The sequence below is a fragment of the Bolinopsis microptera genome, chromosome 1 (assembly GCF_026151205.1).
Source record: "Bolinopsis microptera isolate Bmic1 chromosome 1, MBARI_Bmic_1.0, whole genome shotgun sequence".
Lineage (NCBI taxonomy): Eukaryota > Metazoa > Ctenophora > Tentaculata > Lobata > Bolinopsidae > Bolinopsis > Bolinopsis microptera.
The window spans coordinates 21,835,241-21,859,327 of record NC_087072.1 but is presented as its reverse complement, the minus strand read 5'-3'; the positions used below and the strand labels follow the sequence as shown (position 1 = coordinate 21,859,327).

The 24,087-nt window shown below is 38.3% G+C and overlaps 4 protein-coding genes across 6 annotated transcripts in view; 2 read left to right on the top strand and 2 right to left on the bottom strand.

The window, feature by feature from the left end:
* LOC134824657 (BRO1 domain-containing protein BROX-like) overlaps positions 1–2,799 on the top strand; it is a 56,840-nt gene extending 54,041 nt beyond the window's left edge. The window contains exons 4-9 of the mRNA XM_063836622.1: positions 114–179; positions 603–767; positions 980–1,108; positions 1,211–1,339; positions 1,912–2,097; positions 2,229–2,799. Coding sequence (XP_063692692.1) covers positions 114–179; positions 603–767; positions 980–1,108; positions 1,211–1,339; positions 1,912–2,097; positions 2,229–2,270 — 717 coding nt within the window. The 3' untranslated portion in view covers positions 2,271–2,799. The remainder of the gene's footprint in view (positions 1–113; positions 180–602; positions 768–979; positions 1,109–1,210; positions 1,340–1,911; positions 2,098–2,228) is intronic.
* LOC134824619 (uncharacterized) overlaps positions 1–24,087 on the top strand; it is a 98,867-nt gene that overhangs the window by 25,934 nt on the left and 48,846 nt on the right. The window lies entirely within an intron of this gene.
* LOC134824632 (zinc finger protein 675-like) overlaps positions 1–24,087 on the bottom strand; it is a 105,282-nt gene that overhangs the window by 71,714 nt on the left and 9,481 nt on the right. The window lies entirely within an intron of this gene.
* On the bottom strand, positions 2,863–11,082 carry LOC134824601 (cell division control protein 6 homolog). Its single transcript, XM_063836513.1, has 11 exons — positions 10,800–11,082; positions 9,833–10,198; positions 9,044–9,164; positions 8,789–8,936; positions 8,295–8,449; positions 8,038–8,144; positions 7,672–7,811; positions 7,144–7,344; positions 6,853–7,005; positions 6,514–6,608; positions 2,863–4,080 (listed from the first exon to the last, which is right to left on the bottom strand). The coding sequence occupies exons 1-11, from the start codon at positions 11,080–11,082 to the stop codon at positions 3,960–3,962; spliced, it is 1,890 nt and encodes a 629-aa protein (XP_063692583.1). The 3' UTR covers positions 2,863–3,959.

The following is a 24,087-nucleotide window of genomic DNA, read 5'->3' as shown; positions in this document are numbered from 1 at the left end:
CAGGCCTCTCCGTTTGATGACACTATATTGTAACAATTATAATTTGTATCCACTACTTGCATCGGGAGTCTGATTTAGACAATAATTCCGTTTTAAAAAACCCATATTTTCAGAACTGTGCGCTTTGTGAGCTGATCGTCAAAGAAGCTTTCTCCAAACTGAAGGAAAACGCCACCGAGGTTAGTTAGATTAATTTGAATAGAATTAAATTGTTTAAACTTAAACTTTTAAAATTGTTTGATTGACCCAGCCATAATAGTTAAGAGTTTATCTTTCCAATTGCACACTTTTTATTTCCAAAACACAACGAAACCTCCAGACTGGATGATATTTGCACTCTTTTGAGGAATAGTAAGATTGTATAGTGTCAGTAATTAGATATTAAAATCAATTATTATACTATGTTCACTCTATGTCTGATTATACCAACAATAAATATGCAATTTTGTTTATTACTACATAGAATCAGCTCTATTCGTTACCGTTGTTAAATTGTAATTAGAAGATAATTGATTCTGATAAGAATGCAACTGAGTGTCTAATGTAGCAGTTAGAATGTGGCCGCGCAGTTATATTAATATAATAACACTCCTTCTTTCAAGGAATCGCTAATTGATGATATGGACAAGTTGTGTGACATCTTGCCAAGTTCCGTTGAGGATAGTTGCCGGCAGTTTGTGGAGGAATATGGCAGAGAATTCTGGGAGGCATTTGTGAACAATGTCGATGTTCACACACTCTGCTCTTACATCGGCTTGTGCGCATCGGTAAGTGAAAACGCTGTTCTGATTGGTTAGTTTGTGTCACGTGTTGTAAATACTGTGCTCTGATTGGTTGATTAACGGTATATGAAAATTCTGAGAACCCACATTATTTATCGTTATTTGAGCGGTTAAACAGGTTACCCTGCATATCTATGATTTATTACGTTACAAAGAACTGAAAAATCAATGTAAAATAAAACATTTCCCATTCACAGGAGTTCTTAGCAATAGTAAAGAGAGACAACGTTATGGTACAGTTCCTTTCTAAAAATATCGAAGGAATAGGTTGTGACACCTGCTCGGCTGTCATGGGACTGGTACAGAAGGAGGCTCTCGCGAACGAGGTTAGTGGTACCCATAGTGATAAAAGAATTGTCAAAATTATGTAAAAAGTAGTTTTTAAAAAGTAGTTATGGATCAACACCATTCATCATTATTCATTTCAGAAACTTCTTGAAGGATTATTGGATCAGACCTGCTCTATTATTCCTGTAGACCAGGCCACTTGTCAAGATACCGTCAATGGAATGTTTGAGGCCCTGATTTCTCTCTTCTCGTCCTACTCACCCGAAGAGGTTAAACTTAGCTTTCAAATATATATTCCCTTTAGGGGTCGTTCACATATTACGTAATCAGCCGAGGGGGGGGGGGTTTTCAAATGCTTACGGTTGATTACGGGGAGGGGGGGGGGGGGGTTTGGTCGTTGATTACGTAATCAACATTTTAATTTTTTACCGATTTTCGAAATACCAATTGGACAATTTTCGTTAATTATGTAATCAAAATTTTCGTTTTTTTAAACCAATTTTCGTTTAGTAAGTGCTTTGCGATTATTTCATTCATTTATCCGTTGTGATAGCTTTTAATAAATAGCTTTTAATATGGGAGGGGGGTTGGGTCTTGATATAGGGGGGGGGGGGGGGTTGGGTCTTGATTACGGTTGATTAGGGGGGGGGGGGGGGGGAGGGGGTAAAAATTGTCAAAATATTGATTACGTAATTTATGTGAACGACCCCTAATATTATGAAAAGTTGATTTATTTTGTACTAGTACTGTATTTGATCGACATCCACTAAACCCTGCCGAGTTATAACTCTATGATAACAATTCAAGTTAATGAGAAATTAAATAAAACTTCCTCTGTCAGCTGTGCCAGATGGTAAGTTTGTGCCCCAAAATGGAGGCCATCCTCCTGGGACTTGGACCTGCAAAGATGGGTCAGGTTGGACAGACAGGACCTGCTGCCCCCAAGATGATGCTAGGAGAAGACGACTCTTGTCAGAACGGGCCTGGATACTGGTGTGCCAGCCCTGAGAACGCCATAGAATGCAACGTATGTTTAGCCGCGCCCCACTTCCAACCCCGGAATTGTGCTATTTCACTGTTTAGTTAAAAATCAGGGATTTTTTACACCCTTAACTGCACATTTATTAGCTTGGATATTGAATATTGAATTGTTTTCAGATGGAAGAGTACTGCAAAAAGGAGTCACCGATCGTTTTCTAGATAGGCTCAACAGAAAACACAACCTGCTAACGTCGAGAAATGACTATGTATGACTCTAACAAGATCATTTTTCAGAGTTTCAACAATTGTTTGAGTTTACTATTATATATATTGCGTATTGAGACGCTCCTCCCTATATTATTGTTAGAAATACATATAATATTAATATGAATAATACAGAAAATTGTTGCATGTTAAAAAATCAGAGCCTGAGAAGACATTTTTTGACTTTTCATTTTTGCAGAGTTCATTTTTGTACTTATTCAGATTTATCTCAATTGAAGATGTAACGAGATTTTAGATTTAAAGGGTATTCTACGAAAATTAGATGGTTTCACCTTAAAACGAAAATAGTAAAATAAAAGTTCGGCGTGGACTTCAACATGTAGCCAAATTTTAGATCGCAATTAATGAATTCCTATTTTTATAGTCGTTTTTTATGTTGATTAGTTTTGAAAATCCGAAAGCACAAAATATCATGATTTGTATTCGAATTTAAAATAATGATTGAACGTTTTCTAAAATGTTATTTTTGTTTTTCACTTTTACCTGTACGGCGTACCATCTGAATCATTGTTGGCAAAGGAAACACGTGTTTGCAGCAAATTAAATAGCATGGTTGCAAATTAGTACAGCACTTTAATCTTCCCTATTATATTGAAAACCAAGGATCAAATCAATCAATTCAAACATTTTCTTTCCTAATACTCTTAAATCACAGATGTAACCCGTAACAATATAATTTACAGAAACTTTTACCCTGATTCAAAATTTGTTACAGACTAAATTTATCTCGTTACAATTTTATACATCTTGACAAATATAATAGATATCACATATCATGTTTAAACTTAATCTTAATCAAATAATAACGTAATAATCGTCCCTTCATGTTTCAATTTTTGCTTACATCTAAAATTTGCTCATGTTTCAAAAACAATTAAAAAGGCGATTAAAAATTCGTCGTATGGCCAGGCTGTAATAATAACGTTGTCATAATAATTCTTAATTAAACAGTACATTTCACTGTATAAAATGCAGATGTGAAATGTAGGGAAAATCAACATACTAAGCAGCAGTCATCGACCAAGATCGAGTTTCGTCGAATCGGCAGGCGAAATTTCTATGCTCAATTTCGAGACAATTATGTCTAGAATCCAGTCCAGGCCCCTCCAAAATTTAGGCAATCTCGGCCCTGCTAAAAATTTCATCCAGACCCCGGTCGATTTTTGTACTGCTTCAGCCAAAGAATAAAAAGTTAACTTTATTAATCAAGAACGTCAAAACATAGAAATATTGATAAAAATAGTAAAAAGACCTTAAAAATCTGCAAGAAATCAGACTGTAAATATAAATCGGAGAATAATACGAACAGAAAGCTGCAGATATTTTGATTGGGTTCGGTAGGATTTATCAAGGTTAGAAGACCAGTAAACATGGTAACAGTTCCAATTAAAGTTAGTTCTAATAAATTTCAGAAAGTCACAGGTCAGATAATTAATAAATAAATGTGGCGTTAATTGTTCGAATTTTGAGCTTGAAAAAGATCCAGTTATGGTATGCATTTAACACACCCCAAATATGCAAAATATGATCATAATCTAAAGCAGGGAAAGCAGTAAATAATAACAATTAATATAATAATAAAAATTAACAAATTAATTGTTCAGTCCTTTAAACTAATCACTGTCAGCAGAATTTAGAGGCGTTGTCCATGATGCTGGATAACAGAGTTTTGTCCTCCAAAACAACCTCTAGTTCTTTAGGTTGGATACGAAGTGACACTTTCATTTGCCTTTTCTCTTTATGACTGAAAGAAAAACAGTGGTTAGTTCAGATGTGGCGATAACATCATTTCCTTTGATTTACTGCCATACTGTTTCTTAATGTTCTTTAAGTTTTTTAAGGCGGGGTTGTTCGTTTCCGCTTCTTGGATACTGCCTAGATTTTCCTCAAACGTCGAGCTTTTTTACTGCTTCGTTTTCCATATTTTTTCATTTTTTGGCTTTGCAGATACAAAATTACTTTTTAAAACCATAACTATAAAAGGAAGCATTTTAGGGCGTTTAGTTGTTCATAACTCATATATAAATGTGCTAGTTTCGGTTATTCTGCACCCTTCTAGAAGTCTCTAGCACAATCTTATCGAAATTTTAGAAAAATCTGTAAATACATATAATAAAAAATATATGATAAAAAACGAAAAATGTGCCTAAATTTGTTGTTTGGCTTTGAGGTGCAAAAGATCAACTTTCCAGTTTTGAAGGCATCAAATCTAATCTCGAAATTTTATGGCTGGGTGGCCTAGTTATAGTGGTTAGAGTTATAGTGGTTAGAAGGTTCAGGGTTCGAATCCCAGTTTCACTCAGTCTAGGGAGTAGCTAAGGATTCATTGGATCTATACGATCTCTTCGGTCGACTCAGCCGAATGATAGGAAACTTGATTGAGGGTTAAATGAGGAGGGGTGCCTGTGCCAAAAGATCAAGAATCTTAGGATACTCCTTCAGAACATCTACATTGTAGTGTACTGTAAAACAAGGGCGGTCGAACTATTCGATGACCCTGTAGAGGAATCTACGAACTTTACAAATTATACAAATTATAATGGGGGGGGGGGGGCAATGGCATAAAATGGCATAAAATGGCATAAAATGGCATAAAATGGAGACTTTTTCTATGGAGAAAATGGAAAAACCCATGAGTAATTCTCCATTTTCTCCATTTTATGCCATGAATTTTGTCTTCGAAATTTCATCTTTAACACCATTTAACACCTAAATTGGACATCCTAACATGTTTATTTACGCTTACTGGGGGCGTTACAAGCTTATGAAAGCTCATAGTAGGCTACTAGATGCTTATACTAGGTTAGTAGAGGCACACTTCAGGCAAACTCATAATTACTCAAGCCTAGTGTAAAGTTATTTCTACAGGCTACAGCAGGAGTGAGTACTGAGTAATAGGGGAGAGTAATAGGCACTGAGAAGTGAGACCTACATCCTCGACAGTCGAAACAAGCTCGCACTGCAAAGGGGAGGCCTGCCTTCCGAGATCGCATTACCAGGGGGAAACCTCGAGTCCAAACTTGTGTATCGAGGGGTAGGTGCAGACTTCGATAAACCGAAAAACCAAAAAAATATTTTCGGCTTATAATGAAGAGGGTAACATGAAACGTAGAGAAAAGTGGTTTTTAGAAAAACTTTGAAAAAGTTTGACTTAGAAAATTTTCGGCCCGAGTCATTCTCCATACGTACCTCTCGTATCGAGAGCTCCCGATTCCGAGCTCGTGTTGCAAAGGGGAGGCCTGCCTTCCGAGATCGCATTACCAGGGGGAAATTTTTTCTGAAAACCGCTTTTCTCCACGTTTCATGCTACTCTGTTCATTATTTGCCGAAAATATTTTTTCGGTTTTTCGAAGTCCACACCTTCCCCTCGATACACAATTTTGGACTCGAAGTAATGCGAACTCGGAAGGCAGGCCTCCCCTTTGCAACACGAGCTCGGAATCGGGAGCTCTCGATACGGGAGGTACTTATCGAAAATGACTCGGACCGAACATTTTCTAAGTCAACATTTTTCAAAGTTTTTCTGAAAACCACTTTTCTCCATGTTTCATGCTACCCTGTTCATTATTTGCCGAAAATATTTTTTCGGTTTTTCGAAGTCCACACCTTCCCCTCGATACACAATTTTGGACTCGAAGTAATGCGATCTCGGAAGGCAGGCCAACCCTTTGCAACAAGAGCTCGGAATCGGGAGCTCTCGATACGGGAGGTACTTATCGAAAATGATTCGGACCGAAAATTTTCTAAGTCAACATTTTTCAAAGTTTTTTCTGAAAACCACTTTTCTCCATGTTTCATGATACTCTGTTCATTATTGGCCGAAAATATCTTTTTTTTAAATAATTTTTCTCGAAATTCTAAATTTTTCAGGTTTTCAATGGCATAAAATGGCATAAAATGGCATAAAATGGCATAAAATGGAGACTATTTCTATGGAGAAAATGGAAAAACCTATGAGTAATTCTCCATTTTCTCCATTTATGCCATTGGCCCCCCCCCCCCCCCCCCCCCCCCATTATAATTAAATATTTTGGGTTGGAATCGGTGTGGTCACTGAACTTCCTGTGAGGTCAATTGGGTTGGCCGACACAAACCCCTTTTTGGTGTATACCCCCTTAATAAATGACCCGTAAATTAATATTAAGAGATTGTTAGATACTATAATAATTATACTCACGTTTTGACGGAGACGAGACCTCTACTTTCCAACATACTGATCATATCCACAAACTCTGAGAAATCAGGACACTGGAGTCTTCTTTCAGCACACACCTGGGAGGATAATGTTGTCATTAAGGGACATTTGGATGCTTTATTACGAAAGCCTTTTCATGGTCCGCAATTTTGGATTAGTGAAGTATAGTAAGCAGTAAGGGGTCGTTCACATATTACGTTATCACTGGGGGGGGGGGGGGGGGGGGGGAGTTGTTTAAAAAGTTATTACGTAATATTATATATTTGAACGACCCCTAAGTTACATATATTATACAATATACATGTACATTTATTTGTTTACCTTTAACAATGTAGTGTGAAGCTTGGCATACGTGACAGTCTCAGTCTTAGCGCCGTGTTTCTTGCTGGTTGCTATGGCAACAGAACAAAGCAGTAACTGTTGTTGGAGTGGTAGTGTTGATTCCGATGTCTTGCCAGACAACTGGTTCTGTATCTGCAATGAGACCACTGATTAGTTATCAACAAACTTGATTGTTAGTTGAGATACTTGTATGGAGTTAAATTAAAGAAGTATCATCATACATATAAAACATGTAAATTACATATAAAATAGTCCCACCCAACAACTAACCTGTCCACCATAGACCTCCTGAACAACTCTACTAATGAAGGGTATAGTAACCTTCCCGCCCTCCTGCCCTTTCATCTCCACCAGCTCTATTGCACGTCTGCAGATGTCTAGAGCTTTGCGGATGTCACCAGTAATTACAGAGATTTTCCTAGCACAGAACTGGATAGCCCCAGGATCCATTACTCCCTCAATCTCTGGCACCTGCAAACAGTTACGTTAACAGAGTTTGACCAAGATTTCTTTGATTTTGTTATCACAAGAAACTTTCAATACTCTCATTAGCACACTTCTTAGTAGTTTAGTTTTAGCGATTGTTGTAACATGCACTCAGATTAAAATCCCACGCTCACTGCTTACTTAAAGGCCATCAACAGCTGGCTGACAAATTTTGATGTCTTATAATGTGCGACAGGTAAAGTAGGTGAAGCAGATTTAACGAGCCTTCCGTTCAATATGATCACAGTAAGAGAACTAGCTATCGCCATAATAAATAACATCTCCTAAAATCTAATTAATTAGCTCGGTTACCTCTTTAAGTCGGTGTTGGATGATGCTTACAATCTGATCCTTGTTGTAGGGCGCGAAGTGTATTAGTTTGGGCTGACACGACACCTGAGCTTTTAGTCTGGGCAACTGCCTGTCTGTCAGATCTAGCGCATTTGCTATACCTGGGTGATATATTGGTGAAGTGTGGCTAGTGTATTAATAGTGGTTTGTGTGTACTCTCGTGTTGAAGTTAAAGAAAAACATAACATTTGTTTACATTGCAATCATTAAAATTTAAATGTTATATTTCTATTCCATGGTAAACGGATGTAGTGATATTAAACAAAACATCTGGACGATATACATACATGCAGCTCTGTAACCCCGCACAAAATAAGATCAACTTACCGATAAGGATGAGTCTAGAGTTGGCAAGAGCAGGCCACTCAAACAAAGTGTAAAGTATAGAGTTGGTTGTAGTTTCCAATTGATCAACTTCATCTAACAACATCACACTGCCGAGGAATAAAATTTAGCATTGAAAAGTCCCGGCAAACGTTATATTCAGGAGATAAATCTGTTCAAGTTACAATTAATATTGAGTTTGAAATAAGAAACAAGGTAGACCGAAACAAGCAGTCCTCGTATAGAATGGTGTTACTCACATCATTTTCCGCCTGTTTTTTGAAGTAATGAAAGATTGACAAGCCGTTTTAGTAGTTTTACTACACTGCAGTTGTGTAGCAATATCTGCATACAGAGCTTTCTTGGTGTTGTGGGACATACAGTTTATTTCAATCAGAGAGAAACTCAACTCCTCCTGCGACGATTCAGTTTCAATTCTTGGTCACAATTTAAGTTTTGATCTGTTTGTACACTGCGCCGCAGCCCGCAGGGTTAATTCTTGTGTATTGTATAAAACAGATGTGTATATTGAGTATGTTTATTGTATGCACTGCGTGTTATATTCGTCAAATGGTGAGCGCGGCGTCGAGATTTTCGCGCGTTTTTAGCGCGGAGCAAAGATACTCATACGAAAAGGTCTCGGCGCGCTACATAATTCGAATTCCCAATACTGTGCCATTGCAAAATATGTACAAAGAGCCATCGTTTTGTACTGTTGTACTATATTTAAACTGTAAACAACAGTTACGCTAACCTTGAGTTTTGAGAGGATATGAGAGAGTGATGCTGTTTTGCCAGTCCCCGGAGCTCCGCTAACATACAGTGAAGCTGGGGCATAGCCTGATACGTTAGTTCGGATAAAACTCTCCAATTCCGTCACTTCACTCTCACGACCTATCAATCTGCGAAAACAGTATTGATAATGTGTTTCTATATTTAGTTTCTATATTCATTTATTAAAAAACTAACGGCAAAAATACGAGACTTAAAAAACAATACAAACATTTACCTGTCAGGTGTATTGCAAGACTGCAACTGTTTTTTAGCGCACTTCATAGCGGGAGACGAACCAGCGCGCCCTTTCGCTAGCTTCTGTTGCAATAGCTTCTTACGAGATATTGCTGCACAGTCTGAAGAAATAATACCAAGGGTTAGAAGGATAATTCCACAGTACAGTATACACCTTTAGTACAGCTGGACAGTGGACTATAGCTTCACAATATAGTGGTCCTACAGGCCTACACAGAAGTTACGTAAAGTACACATCTATTAAAACAGTACACAATGTACATGTCAGTACAAAAGGAGCTATAATATCACTCAAACACAGCCCTATTGTACTGCAGTGCCGTGGCCCTATTGTTGCTGCTACAGTAATGAAGACATGTGCTGTATCTCCGTGCTACAGCCGTCTGTAATACGGCCACCTAATCAAACTAGTAGTACAATACCGTCTAATACCTGCTCAAATTGCTGGTCCATGTACTGTTTAGATAATTAAACTCAGATATACTGTAATCAGACCGAACTGAAATTTAAGTAAAACTATTGTAGGATTCATATCATTGTTACTTTTATCATTTATCAATGAAGTAGTACGTCCTCATCAGAGAAGTTAAACTAGTTGCGGCAGAAAATCTGCACTGTATAGTGTCGTCAGATAAAATTGGCGTTTGAGATAAATTAACACTACGCTCATTTTTATAATCATATGACTGTAAAAAGTCTTGTACACACTGGATAGTGGATATCCCTGGCAGCGCTAAAATAAAAACTACATTTTTATAGGTTGACTTACCAAACTGTGGTTGAGGGAGTAGAGCAGGGTTAGGAACAACTCTGTGTTGTTTGAACGGACTCTTGAAGGGACTCTTGAGGTTGTTCTTAATGATCCTGGCTGGACTTTTGATGGGTGATTTGAGTGAATCTGATTTTATCACGTGATCTGAAAGATGAGCTGTGATTGAGGATGGTTTGAGAGATTTGCCGGGTGAAAAGAGAACTTTCTTGGGAGTGAGTTTCGTTTTGAGGGGAGATTGGAATTTGAGCTGTGAGAATTTGGAGGGTGTTTTTTGGGGTGTTTTAGTGGGTGTAATGCAGGAGAGAGGAACTCTGGTAGTTCCAGAACACTTCCGTTTAGAGGGGGACAGTGACCGCGGGGAGGCTGAAATAGTGATGTTAAACGTGGGGAGGCTGAAATAGTGGTGTTTAGTTTGCTTTCTCACACTTGTGAGAGAAACTAACGGTATTGTCAGAGCTATTGGAGGTTGTAACATGATATAAAAGATATGTTACAATTTTGATGTGACCACCTGCAGACCAATAAGATAGCCTGTAGAGCAATAAAATAGATTGTCGGTTTGATTGAAAACGACACTATTTCATTAGCCGATGCCCGATAGCCCCGTTATTACAAAACCCCGCTATTACAAAACCACACTGAACACACAACCACAACCAAGCCACGCTCCTTTTAGTGAACCAGGTGCTGTAGATATGTAGTGCACAAGGCTACATATCTACAACTCTCTGTACAGAGGCACAGAGCTACATATAATATATTCCAGCCTTCAAGACTACAATATCAACTATTCCTGAGTGTAGATCATAGTGGGTTGTAATTACTAATAACATTATTAGCTATTGTGCTTATTAAAGTGAGGTTGTTATTACCGGGTGGTTATAATCTATTTATATAATTATTACTCTGGGCGGTTGTTATTTATTCACATTACTATTAGAAGGCAGTTATATAATCTATTTACCTGGAGGCTCTATACACAGTCTTTTCCCGGGGCTCTTCTCACACGGATCATTTTTCCCCACTCCTAGTATCTCCTTTACTCCTCCATTCTTCTTTACTCCTCCATTCTCCTTCCTGTTCTCCAGTGGTTTTAATACCGGGTCGTCATTATCAAGAGGAACTGCAGTGAATAAGACAGTGGGGGTCTGTTTCCTCTCCCTTTTTGGGTAGCTTCTAACTGGTTCTGTTTTACTTGTTTGGGGTCGGGTCCTTCGTACTCTATACGCGAGCGTACTCTGAGACATCAAACTTGTGGGATATAGTTGGGTAACTTAAGAGAGTTTAATTTCAGTAAAGTTAGTTTCAAAAAGTACGTGACTAATGAGTTAGTACGTGACGATGAAACTAATACCATGTTAGCTGCTCTGCTATTACAGCTATTCTCCATGGGCGTGTTGCATTAATTACACTACATGTTATATAAGTACATATGATCATTGTCAATACGCACTTTACAGATGTGGGGGGTGTCACCATCACATTTGCCATCCCTTTCAAAAACGACGAATATAGCTAGAACGTCGCTATTCTCGCCATGGCAAAATTGAAGAATTGTACATCTAGATTCTAGATGGTGAAAATAGCGAGAATTTATCGAAATTTACAAACTTTTTGAAATGAATGGCGAATAGGTATTACGCCCCCCTCTACACAGTTATGGACATTGGAATTGCATCATTGCATGAATGCAGGAACACGGGGGTTCAGTGAGTACAGTGTCCACAGAGTGTACAATAACAAATACCTTATTACTGTATTAGACAGTGAAATAATGATCGTAACTAGCTGTGATTATTTGAAAATCTAAAATAAACATTTATCAAGAGGGTGAGATGAGTTTTACTTATCATAAGTTAAAATTCAACCATCAGTAGTACAACTACATATTACATAATATATTACTAGTGGCATATACATAATACAATGACATTATGGTATCTAAATAATAACTGTCAAGAAATTCAAATAGCATTACGATTATAAGTGACATCATATTATCATATTAATGATTAAAGTCAAGAAATTCAAATAGTATTACGATAAATCTGTAAGAGTGAAGGATTCAAATTATTCAATAACAAAAAATTAAATAGTTAAATAGCAACTTTTGAAAAATAAAGTTCGATTATGATCGATTATTTCCATCTGTGATCTGAAGCATTGCAAAATCAATTTAGTGCGTGAATTTATTTAACAATGATGGTTATATATTGAATATATACTAAGACAACAAAATCGAGTGAGAATGTCCCAGAAAGGAATAAGTGCAATATCATTAACTACGAGAGCGAGCGATAATCTTATATTAGATAATATTATGTACACACTACACGTCATTACGGCAAGATTGCTCCAATCTTTGGTGCAAGTTTTCACGGTGATCACTAGTTACACTAGGCACCCCACTTACATGTGTATTGTGTAACCGTTCTAATGGTCAGGGTATTTTACCACAAAGCAGATCTAACACACTGCATTAGTCACAGTTACATTATTTCAACTCTCACTTTGATAACACAAAAGTGGAGGTTTTGTTAAAAGTTCTGTTGTGTTCGGCAGACTTCTCGTATATCAAACCGTTTCCAGACAGTACGATACTGGTCTCATCTAATCTTACATTGCGCTATTAATAGAGGCTACAAATTGGAACGCGATTCATTGTATTGAAAGTAGAGTGTAACAGGTGACCACGCCGAGACAAGTGACCACAAAAAGGAGGTTGATTGCTGGGCCTATAACAAAAAAGCTTGTAAACTCTGGACAGTATAATTTAAATAGTCTTTAGTCGAACAGACCTGATTTATATCCTTACACGTTGTTCAAATGATCTGTAATCTTTCAATTAAATATTACTCAACTTTTCTCATTATCTTGACAACAAATATCGAAGGCAATAAACACACACTACAAACAGAACAATCACTGAGATACAAAGAGAATAATCTGGTAAGCTACAGGGTGTCCCAATGAGATGTCTCCTAAATAAGGCCCTTAGGTCCACATCTTTACTAAATAAGGCCTCATTAGACAGCGGAGTATGTCGAGGTGTTACATGAAGCACCCAATTACTAATTGGGCCAATTGGGGAGACTTTAATTACCCATCCTCAGGTTTACACTGATAACCAATCAGGCCAGGTTGAGGTGTAGAGTGACATCATGACATGCTATGATTGGTCACTAGTCAGGTGACATCACATGATCGGTCAGGTGACTAAAGTACCAAGTGTCCTAGCTAATAGACATTGCCAGGAACTAAATCACAGCTGCAGGTGTACTGTGCACCTCATTAACAACATCAGATACAGGAGTATCTAGTTCTAATGTGGTTTTAGTCTTGAGACCATATGATCTCAAATTATTTTAACCGGTGGTTGTACTCATTAAATATATATTCGGTGGTGTGGACTGTTTTATTGATAATTGATTAAAAAATCTTGATGATACATATCTCAAAATTTGCATAGTGAGTCGTGAAGTTGGTTGAATATCTGATATTTCAAACGTTCAAACTGCCAAAACTATTAAAATATTAGCGACAAATAGTAATAAATGAACATAGATCGAAACAAGCTTCATAAATCATAAAAACAAAGCTTCATAACCTAGCCTTCAGATCTGAGCGTGATCGAATAAATAAATTTGTCTTTATAAGCATTCCAAGCGTTCATTTATAATCATTTTAACATATGTAAGGCTAATATATTATACAGTAAATTTAATACAATTTAAACAATTACAAATTATTTTGAAGATATACCCATATATTCATGATATAACCAATCAAATACTGAGAAACTTTTCAATTTACGAATTCCGATCGAAATTCACCATCATCATTATGATGGTGATCAAAATTATAGACAAAATACCAATAAATCTTTGAATCTCATCCCAATCTAATCACTAATTTAGCCCTATAATAGAGCAGTGACCAGCACAATAAACATTAGCCAGATTCTAAAATAAACATCAAAATAATAACAATAATACAACAATTAAAACACAACACATAATATTGCACCTCAGCAAAAACAACTGGAAGAGTTACTTGGGTTTCCTGACTGAACTATTTGCTCCGGAGCTATCGTCAAGTAACCAGAGTCCTTATCCCTCGCCCCATCATTCTCAATAGTGTTCTTTAACACAAGCTCCAACAGTGCACCCACTGCCTCGTTTACGTTAATGTTGTCCATAGCACTTGACTCGATGTACTTGAAGCCCAGCTCAGTTGTCAAATGTTCAGCTGACTCCCTCTCCACCACCCTCTCTAGATCCACCTTGTTACCCACAATAACAACAGGTGGCTGTTCGTTGTAACAGTGTGTGTGTAGCTGGACTAACCAGTCGTTTATGTGATGGAAACTACTCTCGTTGGTCAGGTCGAATACAAGGAGGAAGCCCATGGCGTCCCTAAAGAAACTGCTTGTAAGACTCCTAAACCTCTCCTGACCTGCAGTGTCCCACAGCTGCAGCTGTACATTAACTAAAGATCCTTTGTAGTCAAACTTCACTTTCTTCTGACAGAAATCAACACCTACTGTAGTGGAAAAGGTAGTGTTGAACCGGTCCTCCACATAGCGGGTGAGAATACTGGTCTTACCTACACCTGTGTCACCCAGAACAAGAAACTTGAGAACATAGTCACATGGCTCATCAGGCTCATCTGCTGAATTCATAACACTTTCTGAGGAGTGATAAATTTAATATGTGAGATGTTCAGTGAGGTGGCTACTTGAAGTGGGGTTTTCAGTTTAAAAGACAAAATTTAGTTAATTGTCACAGCAAATAACAATCGAAAAGTTATCGAATCGAGTATACTTTAAGGATTTTCGTATGATAATAATTCAATCGCCAGTTAGATGCTATAAACAATTCATTACAGATTACTAAATATGTTGTTTCGTTTTTAATACAAAATATTTTCCTAAACAAAAGGGGCTCCAAAGCTATTGCACTGAATCAGGGTAATTGTTCACATTATGTTGGGAAAAGAATAGGCTGCAACAAATTTAGGTTTGCAGTAGACCAGGCTTTGTAAATCAGGGTTTATATTGTGATAGGATAGGATGGTGAAAGTGTTGGGAGTTTCATAAATAACTAAATAAGCGTGAAAGCAGTCAATTAAATTATTGTTATTAAATCTAAAATAGCTAATAATTTAATAAATTATTAACAGGCCTCTTAACGTGGGCAATAATATACGCTTTATAAATTATATAAACAAATTGAAGTCTATTTTCCAATGTTGTTAAGTGTCTCTTTAGATCTGTTTTGGTCTTTCGTGGGAGTTCCCACATTTGTTGGTTGAGAATGCTCAACATAACATACATGATGCTTGACTGCTTTATTGACCCGGACAGGCACCGGGGGCAGACATCCCAACACCAGTGCGTTGGGACATAGTGTTGGTCTGCTTCAGGACGTGTTAGATCCTAGAGAAGCCGCCATCCCCTCTACTGCTTTAGCTCAGCGGCAGCATGAGCCCTGGTTTCCTGCCACATTGGTACCTCTGAAAGTACAGAAAAGTGGTGGATTTCGGGGTCCAGGATACTCCCTCTTTGTTCTTTATGGTGGTAATATTTCTCTGAGATGTTTGCAGAGTCTTTATTTCATGATCTTTCTAGTCGGATAAATCCTGGAGAGCATCATTTTGTCCCCAAAGAAATTCGACTCTCCTAATGAATGCTTTTTGTGTGCTGCTTTTTGTTAACACTTCATCTAGATTCTAGATAGGAATGTGAGTCTGCCCCACCCAGCTCTTCTTTCAGTTGCAGGTAACTGGTCATGGTGTCTTGCACCTCCAGACACAATAGGAGCTGGTGTACGGGGGAATCAATGAAGCTGTTACAGAAACGACAGGCCTCACCACTGCCACCACCCATGATCTTTTGGATGTTCGCAAAGAGTGGTGAGCTGCCGTGAATGTAGTCCATTATTCGGCTGTCCAGATTTTTACTCGTGTTGTGCCCGAATAAAAAGTTGTTTTTGTCTAGGAGCAGCCCACTGTTTTTGATCTTTGTGATCACACCGAGTATCTTGGTCTCCTTGTTGTTACTGACAGTTCTGCATTGCAGATTTGTTTCGATGCTGTCAATCCAGATCTTATTTTTGTAGCTCATTATGTCTGCCTGAGTGTAATAGGCTAGATCCTTGAAATGTTGCTGCGTTAGGTCTATCATTCTGGTTCCGTGTGACTTATTTTCTTTCCAGAGGAAGTACTTTTTCATCCGCAAAATTTCTGGGTGTTATAATTGACAAGAACCTATCATGGGAAGATCACATCAAAGCTCTTAAGCAAACTCTAAATCATTCCACATCCACTTTATGTAGACTCCGCTGCTCCCTTCCAGAATTTCTACACCAACAATTATATTATACCCTGTTCGAATCACATCTTTCCTACTGTATATCTGTATGGGGTGGGGCAGCGAAGCAACGTATAAGCTCATTATTTACTGCTCAGAAGTACTGTCTCAGAGTACTATTTGGTGATAGACTGGCGTACCTTGATAAGTTTAAGACTTGTGCACGTACTAGGCCTATAGGACACCAGAAACTAGACCAAAAATTCTTCATAAAAGAGCACACCAAACCGATTTTCAAGCATAATAATATTCTAGCTATACAAAATCTATATACATACCACAGTTACCTCGAGCTCTACAAGATAATGAAATTCCGTGCTCCAATATCCTTACATGAGGGTTACACATGTTCATCAAGGAAACCCTGCCTTCTAATCTGTCAGGCAGACCCACCTGACAATCACAACACTAGATCAACCAAAATTTTTAACATCTTAACCCCAAAGTTCAAAATGACTGATTTTACTACTAGTGTAATGTGCTTGCGAGGAAAGCTAAAACGTGCGCTACTAGCTAATCAACATAACCACGCCCTGCTTGATTGGACCGTAAAAGACTTTGACTGCACAAATATTATTTTCCAAACATTATAACTGGCTGGTCACACACATCTAAAATAAATTACCCTAGGCTACTGTTTTCCAAGTCTTGTCCTGTGAGTAAAGTACGTGTGAGAAAGTTTTAATAAAATGAATGTATATTTTTGAATTTTTAAATTTTAATTTGAGAATGAAGCCCAGGTCAAGATTTATGCGAGATTGCGAGCCAGACTCATCGCACAAAATTTGTAAATAAATGAGGAAACAGAGAAACAGAAAAAGTTTAACTTAAAAGTTGAGGGAATTAGGAACTTAACATGTATTTTAAACTCTTAACGTGTATTTTATCACTTGTTTATATCGTGAAAACTTCGACGTAACGCGCGCGAGATTTTTGCCAGATTTTTGCGAGTTTCGTTTAAATCTCATAGCTAGGCTCACGATATCGTGAGATTTTCCGCGAGATTTCGGCACCCTCTTTCAGCACTACATATTCGGTCGCGCGCTTGCATTTTCATCGCTTTTCAGCGTGTTTATTCACTGTACTGTCTAAGTCTTAAAGGATACTAGTTGTTATAAGATCAAGATTCACAGTGGTTACTATAGTTACCATGGTTACCATTAAAGGAGGTCCGGTAACGGTCTAAATCTCAAGGTACTATTCCTGGCTACAGTCTACTCCATCTTTCTCAGAATATACTTGATACTGCCATAGGCATAGTGAATATTTCTTCATTAAAAGTTTGAGAAAGGGTTTCTTCAACTGGAGAACTGACTTATTAATCCTAGCAGGTAATTGACTCTGGATCCTCATCACATTGATTCCATTCTAAATTCTAGCCATAAACAAAACAAACATTACCAGATAACTTCGTTTACAATAATTTGACATGTTCCAGTGTGAACGAGGCCTTCCCCGGACAAATCCTTAAATGCCAGTCTTCTCTAGATGAAGTACGAACAGTATAATCTATCGGATAACGTATATTACAAGGTGCTCTAATGATAATTTTAGTAAAATAATTAATAATTGCCAAAAGAATGACCGCTGACGAGACTCGAACCTGAGTCTACTGCTTGACGATCGCGCCCTAAACCATCGTGCTACGACAGGCTTACCATGATTACAATATGTAACATTATATAATTCATAAAAATACGCACGTAAATTTTTCGTTATTTATGGATCCAATTACAGTGACATACTTACAATTCTGAGAAATAAACATCAAGCGACACGTGAAAATCGCACTTTTAGTGTCAAAATCCAATCTCATCGCACTTTTTTTAGAATCTTGATAGGGGGAATGAAGTATAAAGAAATTTTTAATTAGCATTGTATAGTTTAAAATATTTATAGCTTATTATAACCATTGATAAATTTAAGCCATAATCTTTCGCCTGCTCTCCAATATCCACCTTGAAGGTGCATTTTTAATCCTTGAACTACACAATATAAAATCAAGCATGTTTTAGTGTAGACTTTTTGTCACAACAAGACTGCAACCTAGATAGTAAAAACTTTAAACAGAACCCCTGATGTCTGCTAACAATTTTTCGTATAGTCCTAATGTGAGCCTTGTCTCTAAAAACTTAACTGAACTAGCGTTTTGGTGTGTGCAAAAGCTCCCAGGCACGCGCATTCCTTGCCCCGTTAGTTACCTGTCCTTCCAAAACCAAACAAGCAGTCAAGGACAAAAAGTCATACACCAAATGGGCATTATATTTTATGAATTGTTTTACATCTTTTCATTCTGTAAAATGTGCTAAAATTAAATTTCTTGTTTCATTGAACTTTCTTGTTTCATTGAGTGACATTGTTAGGACATGAAAACTTGGTATTCTGCTTTCATCAACTTGGTAGAGGGTAGCTGAAAGATTGTCACCTTGTGTGAGTATTTTGCACATGAATTTAACCGAGAGAGCTTCGAGTTGCACATCCAGTGGTGGTAGGTGGAGAGCAAGTTCGGTTAATTCCCTTTGTGGGTTCAGGACTAATCCAGATATTTTTAGAATTATTTTATTCCAGAAGCTTTTAAATTGATTGAGACACTTGTGAAGCCAAATAGGTGCTGCGTAGAACAGTTTAGTGAGGACCATTGTCTTAAGGAGGAGAGTGAGGCTGTAAACGTTTAGACCATAGTTGCGGTTAGTTGATTTTGTTATTAATCCCCACTTTCTTTTGCATTCTTTAAGTTTTTGAGACGCATGTTTCTTGAAATTGAGGTCCTCTGAATCTATTATTACCCCAAGGACCTTCGTACTTTTGACGTAGTTGATGCTTTTCCCATTAATACATAATTCTGCAGGTTTCTGTTCTTCATTATAGGCTGCAGTTTTCAAGATTATTGCCTCTGTTTTATTTGTATCACAGTTCACTACTAGCTTGTTCTTGATGCACCACTTGCTAAGGTGGTCACATACCATCTGCATTTTTTCATGGCATCCGGAGATGTTCTCAAAGGAAATCATAAGTGTACCATCATCTGCAAATTTGTAGCAGCTTAGATATCTTTTTACCTCTTCCGGGGTGTTGTGCGTTATGTCTGCTATGTATAGGATAAAGAGGAAAGGTGAGAGTACAGCCCCCTGAGGTAGTCCAAATATTGTGCATTTTCTTTTTTCTCCTTTATAGTTGTTCACTTTTAGACATATCGTCCGGTTGAACAGGAAACTTCTCAGCACGTTAAGAATATTTCCTTGAATACCGAGCTCGAGAGTTGATAGTTTGACACATAGTGATGGAAGATGAACACTGTCAAATGCCTTTTCGAAGTCAAGGAAAAGCACTATACATGCCAGCTTCTGTCGTTTAACTTCCTCAAGGTTAGCCAGCATTCTGAAAAGATATCGCGTTGTTGATCTCCCTCCAATAAAACCTTCCTGATCTTCATCAAGAGTTCCTTCAATGTCCAGGAAGAGTCCCAATCTTTTATCTAGCACTCTCTCACAAATCTTTCCAAAGTAGGATGATATGGAAATCGGTCTATAAGCACCAGGTAACATGTAGCTGGATTTTCCTTCTTTCCTCAAGAATGTTACATCGGAAGATTTCCACAGCCATTTTCCTGTGCTCATACACCAGTTAAATATGATCTGCAAGACGTGAAGACAATCTGTTTTTATGTGTTTGAGGATGGTGGGGTGAATATTGTCTGCATCACATGATTTGTCATTTGTTTCTTGCCTTTCTATAGCTGATTTTATCTCGTCTATGGAAATATGGTTGTTCAGCGGATCATCTTCACTGTAACTACTTGCAGATTTGCTGCTAACATTCTTTAATTTACTGAACTCATTATTTACATGCATTTCGTGCTCTTGGTCATTGGGTTGGTTTTGAAGGTGTTTTCCTGTGAAGAAAGTATTAAATAACAGCTCTTCCTTATCTTTTTCAGATGTGACCAGCAAGTCACAGTCTTTGAGCTGATCCCCTTGGTTTAATAACTCTGGGGCCGAACGAAGATGTTGACAGTTAGTCTCGATTGCATTTGACCATCTTTTCCAGTCTGCATTTTTCCAGTCCATACACACTCTGGGGACAGTGTCTGATTTTGGGATCCCTCTGCAGATTTCTTGAAGCACCGGATAGTGACCTCTTCTTGGGGCACCTGAAAATAATTCAACATCTTTATCCATCCACTGATTTCCCAACTTTGAGATGATGGGGCCTTCGGCTAACACTAAGTCAATAACACTTCCTCCATTTGTACAGACAAATGTGCAGTCGTATGGTGAGCAGAGAGTTAGGGTTTCTTTTTCGACGTAGTCTAGAAGCTTCTTTCCTCGCTGCGTGGTAACATGATCTCCCCAGTCATGATGTCTTGCATTAAAGTCTCCATATGTGAGAAGAGAGTTGAATTTATATTTAGCCTTATATTCTCTTGCTTTATCAATGTGGGCCAGAAGTCCTTCAAATTTTCTTATGGAATCATTCGAGTTATTGCAAGGTTTGCAATAAACTGATCCCACCAAATATCTCTTTCCTTCAACTTTTATTTGGCACCAAACAGCATCAACTTCTTCTACGTTAAGGTCATAGACCAACTCTGGATGTAGTGAAGGATCAATGACGAGCGCTACCCCAGCTGTCCCTTTATTTATGTCCCCAGCTTTATGAAATACCTTTTTATTAAGGAAACTTCCGTCTGATTGAGTCCAAGAGCTTGTTTCTTGAACCGCCATCAAGAGTATCTCATTTTCGTAGATAAACTTGTCAAACTGTGTCATCTCAGAGTTAGTTGACATCTTTGCTATATTTATTTGGCCAAAGATCATAATCTACTGTTGGGTTGTGTGGGTGATTTTGAACATTTGTTTGGTTGCATGTTGAGTTTCATGACAATATTTTGGTATGTTGAACAATCTCTGTTTGTAGCTACATGGCCAAAGACATCACAATTAATACAGTAGTCTCTTCGGTTACTCTTGCATTGATAGGAGTGGTGATTGTCTCCACATTTGCTACATGTTGCATGGTTTTGGGTACAAAGTTTAGCAACATGGCCAAACCTGTAACAATTGTAGCATTGGATGATTCTCCTTCTCGGCTTATACTCTTCCGCAGTATAAATTACCTGTCCGAGCTTTAACCCGTTTCCTAAGCATTTCTCATAGTCTTCCTTAGTCAATTAAAAAAGGTTCACCAAGTCGAGATTATTTAGCTTCTTGAAATTTATAATAAGATTTTACTATAAAATAAAAATTGTCGTTTGAATGTGGGACAGTTAAAAAAACTTAACTATGGTACTAGAAAAATGATACCTGATAATTATCTAACAGGTCAAGAACTTAAATGTTGGGCATCAACTTTTAAGTTGAGTATTGAGACCAACTTGTTTGAATACTCAATGAATTGCAGGGAGGGCTCCTCATCCTCAACTCGAGCAAGAAATATTTCAATATTGGTTAATTTTTGAAATGATTTTATATTAAAGTCACTATTGTGACTGTACATTAGAACTAGACAGAAACAAAGTGTGAAGGGTCTGAACGGAACCCCTCGGTTTCAGTTCCTTGTTTAACACTGCCGTACAGCAAGGAAATTCACCGGGTTCTCCAAGGATGGGCACATAGCTCACTCCACACTATGCTCTGTCAAATGTTGCTTATGTACCAAGGATCTACAGGAAATATTTCCTTGTAAGTTTAGAGGGCGATCTGTGAACTGTAAACAGACAACTACCTCATTCCCAACTATAGAAACCAGAATTCCTATACTATCCCAACGAGCTACACCTTAATTGACGATGTCAATTCATGGCAGCTCGGCGCGGCACAGTAGCGCATCTCGCCGATCTAGCCTAACGCATCGCGCTACAAGCTACACCAAGCATAGTTTCAGATAAATGTTATCGAGGCTTTGATGGAAACATCCTGTGATGGAAACATCCTGTGATAGTCAAATATTCGAAAGTTGCACTGAACTTTTTGATGATGGAATCCATCCTATCACCGAATTTAATGATTGCAGAGAAATTGATCTGTCTGGGTTTTATTTGCAGTAAAAAGTTCCTTAAGTATATGGTTAATGGTATAGACGATTTTGTTATCATATCCGGATCCTGGTGGCAAGAGATTTTTATAATCTCAGGAAATAGTGATTGTGTAACTTATAACCTCTCCTATTTCAATGACCATAGTACACCCTAAATTTACGAGGTGCCACTATTAAGTACAGTAATCTGTTCTGGGTGATTCCAGTTTAAACAGATGAGGTGCAACAAAAAACTATGGATCTAGACCAGTAAAGGTCGATAAATAACTACCAGGTTCGAGGGGCCAGCTACCCTTCAACCTTAAAATAGCTACTGAAACATCAATGAATAACCAAAAGTGGAGTGACTCTCGGAGTTCAAGGAGGGGTGTAGCCAGGATGAAGTGCTCTGGGCAAAGCCGCAAGGACCCCAGTGTGCAGATGAGAACAAAGAAGTCGCCTTATTTCAACAGTGTTATTAGTTCACAGCATATCACTCATGTGGACCCGGAGAAGGGGGGAGCACTCCCATGCAACTTTATCAAACACAGCATTAATGTGGGAACGTGGAATGTGTTATCATTGGAGAGCAGTTCCTCAAAGCTGTATGAATTGTCACAGAATATGTCAGCATATAAAATGGATGTCTTGGGGCTGACAGAGACGCACAGACCCGGCACTGGTGAGGTTACCTTGGATGATGGGTCCCTCTTTATTAACTCAGGAAGAAGTGATGGGTACAGACGACAAGGGGTTGGTTTAGTCCTCTCGAAGAAGACTAAAAATTCATTGATTTCATACAGTCCGATATCAGAACGTATTCTTGCAGCGAGGCTGCACAGTCGACATATAATCAACATTTCGATTGTGATAGCTTAATTGCTCCAACTGAGGATGCAGCAGTCGGAGTAAAGGATGACTTTTATCAGCAGCTATCTGGGGCATTTGATGAACTACCAGCTCATGACGTGAAGTTTTTACTTGGAGATCTAAATGCTCGCATTGGCCAAGATAACTCAGCTTGGTCCGGTGTGATTGGTAAGCATTCCCTTCACATTTCATCAAATGACAACGGCCTTCGACTATTAGATTTCTGTGCATTGCATCAACTGACAATCGGTGGGACGCTTTTCCAGCATCGTGATATTCATAAAGGAAGTTGGAAGTCTCCAGACGGCCGCACAGTAAATCAGATTGACCATGTCTGTATTTCTACCAAGTGGAGTCACTCTCTACTTGACGTAAGATCATGCAGGGGTGCAGACATTGGCTCCGATCATTATTTGGTTCGGGGTCAATTTAGAGTCAAACTTATGGCAGTTCAAAAAATGAACACCTCTCGTAGGAAATCTCCAGCAATTGAGAATCTTAGAGATCAGTCCAAGGTTGAAGAGTACTGCATTGCTCTTCTAAATCGTTTTAGCTGCCTACCAATGGAGGAGAATCTTGATGGAGAATGGACAATAGTTAAGGATACTATTAAAGAAGTGTCTATGGAGGTACTGGGTGAGCGCCCCCGGCGCAGAAAGCAGCAGCATTTGTCTCAGGAGACAAAAAGCCTTATTGCAGAACGCAGTAAGATTAAACAGATGGCGCCTAGTGACAAAAACAATAGGAGCGAGTATTCTCAGGCCAACAAACTTGTCAAAAAGAGCTGCAGGAAAGACGACGAGAATTGGGCTCTTAGAGTTGCAGCAGATCTGGAAACAGCTGCTGTCCATGGCCGGCAAAGGGAAGTCTGGCAACGGATAAAAACACTGTCCGGTAAGAAGAATCGAAAATCAACTGCTGTAAGAGACAAATCCGGGAAGTTGATTGCTGATCCCTCTGCTCAGAGAGAGAGAGATGGGGAGAACATTTTTCGGAG

Coding starts and splice junctions, on each gene's coding strand:
- LOC134824601 (XM_063836513.1), bottom strand. CDS start 11,082: ATGTCTCAGAGTACGCTCGCGTATAGAGTACGAAGGACCCGACCCCAA. Junction 10,199..10,799: donor ACTGTGTATAGAGCCTCCAG/GTAAATAGATTA, acceptor TCACTATTTCAG/CCTCCCCGCGGTCACTGTCC. Junction 8,145..8,294: donor AAAAACAGGCGGAAAATGAT/GTGAGTAACACC, acceptor ATTCCTCGGCAG/TGTGATGTTGTTAGATGAAG.